This window comes from Arachis duranensis, unplaced genomic scaffold (genome assembly GCF_000817695.3).
Source record: "Arachis duranensis cultivar V14167 unplaced genomic scaffold, aradu.V14167.gnm2.J7QH unplaced_Scaffold_158387, whole genome shotgun sequence".
Classification (NCBI taxonomy): Eukaryota; Viridiplantae; Streptophyta; class Magnoliopsida; order Fabales; family Fabaceae; genus Arachis; species Arachis duranensis.
Genome location: NW_026264191.1, coordinates 9,125 through 11,927, shown reverse-complemented (window position 1 = coordinate 11,927; position 2,803 = coordinate 9,125). Strand labels below are relative to the sequence as shown.

The window sequence follows — 2,803 nt, the reverse complement described above, 5'->3', positions numbered from 1 at the left end:
CAACCATATTCGCTCCTACTTAACTCATTATTTAATTAATTTCGGTTAGACCGGGTATTACATTCTACCCCCCTAACAGAAATTTTCGCCCTCGAAAATTCCATCCATCCCTACGAGTACGCGCACGTAGTGTGCCTTTATATCCAACGCATAACAGTTCCAAGGTCTTTTTACTCTGCACGCTTCCGTTGCCGCGCTCTGATTTCTCCATCTCTGAGGATCTCGGTCATTCGTTCCTTACTTTTATCGTCTCATCAACTCACACCCTATTAAATCTCATCAATAATATTGCTATCATCGTTAATCATAGCCATCATCCCACATCACTATAATCAATCAAAGCTTTCTTAGTTTTTTAAATTCAATGAGTTTGTACTAACAAGCTGACAAACTCTCATGAATCCGCTTCCCTTTAATAATCTATAAAAGCTTTTGAGACACATCTCTTTTGTTGAAGTTACTCAGATCAAAAATTATTTTCAAAAATATAACCAACACTCCTTCAATTCTTGGGAGAATTTTCAACACCTCCCTAAAAATTGGAGTTTACCACCCGTCACGGGTTCCCTCAAACCAATCTCAGTACCGCATCAGTATTGCAATTTAGAACCAATCTAAGTACCACATCAGCATTTCAAGTTAATGGTTTTCACATTCGTCTTTCAAAACCGAGCATTATAAACCTCAATCTAAATCCAAGGTCACCATGACCAAACATCATAGCACCCATCTCTCGAATACGACAACTTGCACTCAATCATCATCTAAATCCGACTATGCATCAATGATAATTTCCTCATCCATTTCAGAACCATTAAGGCTCACCGCCGCAATTAATTCCAATTATCGAGAATCAGTATCTGTATAAGCTCACTAAACTTTTAAGTACTCAAAGCATAAGGCATTTCTAATCATACCCCACTTTTCCTTATTATTACCATACAATGCTAACGCTTTAGCAAGCTTCCGCTACGCCACTTTGATTTCTTGTCAAGTATTAGCCCCATCACTTATTTTCTCAAGTACCCAACCACAACTTAGCCTGACTGGTATTTCAAATCAACGTTTCTAAATCCATCATTTAGGACCATTTCTTATCTATTTAAATCAAGGAACTAAAAGTCACGGGTTCAATCCGTTTCACCAAAAATCCAGAAATTAACCAACTATATAACAAACACAACATATCATTCTCAACAGAAAATTATTTACATCACAAGCATTTATCCATTTGTGTTAAGGCAAATCCTTTCTCGGACCATCCGGTTTGCTTCTCAGTCTAATATTAAGCTTGACATTCCGAGTTTTTACTGTACAGGCGGTATTATAAAATCACACACTACCATTTAAGCTTGATTATTGAAATTACCTCAATCTTACTGCCGCAATCGGCCCGCATTCTGACTCTCTCCTTGTTGGCAATTTCTTGATACATGCCCTGGTAACCCGCACTTGTAACATACGCCTAACCCCAATCGGCATGGCCTATTTAGGTGATGACTTCCACACCTCTGACAGCTCAAAACATTAGAAGCAGCCGCTGCCCGTTTTCCCTTACCATTCCTTTGGGACTCCTCACTCGTCGCAAAGTTATTCCGTCCTTGGGGAAAGTGTTGTATGTATCCCCTCTCCTTAAACTCTCGACCCCTTGGTGCGAATTCTTGGTTGTGCTCTCTATGACTTCCTTCCTCTGCAACCCTCCTTTTCACACACTCTTCAGTAATTCTGCTCTTATTCACTAACTCTGAAAAAGTTCGGATCTCCATTGGTCCCACTGAACTTAAGATGTCGCTCCGAAGCCCTCCTTCATACTTAATGCATTTCCATTCCTCGAAGTCTTCCGGAGCTCCATGACACATGCGGGAAAATCTGAATAGCTCCTCAAATTTGTCTGTATACTCAGATACGGACATAGCACCTTGCTTCAACTGTAGTAACTCCAATTCCTTGGCTGTCCTGGCGGAATTTGGAAAGTACTTCTTATAGAATTCCACCTGGAAGGCATCCCAAGTGATAGGATCATTCCCCTGTTGCAGGAGACGTCGAGCCCCTTGCCACCAATGCGATGCTTCCCCCATGAGCAGATAGGTAGCAAATTCAACACGCTGCTCTTCAGGCACCAACTGCACTTGCAGTGCTCGTTCCATGGCTTGAAACCAAGTATCAGCTTCAGTCGGATTGGTGGTTCCCTTGAACTTTGGTGGGTTAACCTTTAAGAAAGTTGCCAGTGTCATCGGGCCCTGAGCTTCCCTTCCGCCATTGCCATTATTGTTTATCTGTTGCCCAAGGGCCTCCGTAGTGGCCTGCATAGAAGCAGCCATATTCTCCAATGCCGCCATAAGGTTTATCGGGTTATTCGAGTTGATTTCCGGTTCCTGTGTACTAGTACGATCTCTCTCACGTCCCCGACCGGGTCCACGAGGCGCCATCTGGTTCCTATACACACCAAACAATCGATATCAAGTTGATCGGTCTCAATATCGGAAGTATAGTGCTTCAAAGTACCAAAGGTACACTCATGGACTTCATGCTAGATGTAACAGTTAGATACCCTAACTAGCACAGGCACAAACTCAGAGTATGCATTGAAGCATAAGCAGTTCCATCCCTCAGGCTCACGAGGACGAACTGCTCTGATACCATAATGTAACACCCTAATATTCAAATCCTTATGCTCGAGTCATAAGTCAATGATATTACGGTGGTACGACTCTCAGGTGGATTTTTAATATATAAACATAGGTAATTTCGAAAGGAGTATTAATCGAGAAGCCTGAAAAGAGTAGAAATAAAATCGCGAAGA

At 41.8% G+C, this 2,803-nt stretch overlaps 1 protein-coding gene across 1 annotated transcript; it reads right to left on the bottom strand.

The window, feature by feature from the left end:
- Positions 1–1,376: 1,376 nt before the first annotated feature.
- On the bottom strand, positions 1,377–2,429 carry LOC107472558 (uncharacterized). Its single transcript, XM_016092073.1, has 2 exons — positions 2,105–2,429; positions 1,377–1,891 (listed from the first exon to the last, which is right to left on the bottom strand). Exons 1-2 carry the CDS (start codon positions 2,427–2,429, stop codon positions 1,377–1,379), a joined length of 840 nt encoding a protein of 279 aa, XP_015947559.1.
- Positions 2,430–2,803: the final 374 nt, after the last annotated feature.

Coding starts and splice junctions, on each gene's coding strand:
- LOC107472558 (XM_016092073.1), bottom strand. CDS start 2,429: ATGGCGCCTCGTGGACCCGGTCGGGGACGTGAGAGAGATCGTACTAGT. Junction 1,892..2,104: donor GTTGGTGCCTGAAGAGCAGC/GTGTTGAATTTG, acceptor CTGAGTATACAG/ACAAATTTGAGGAGCTATTC.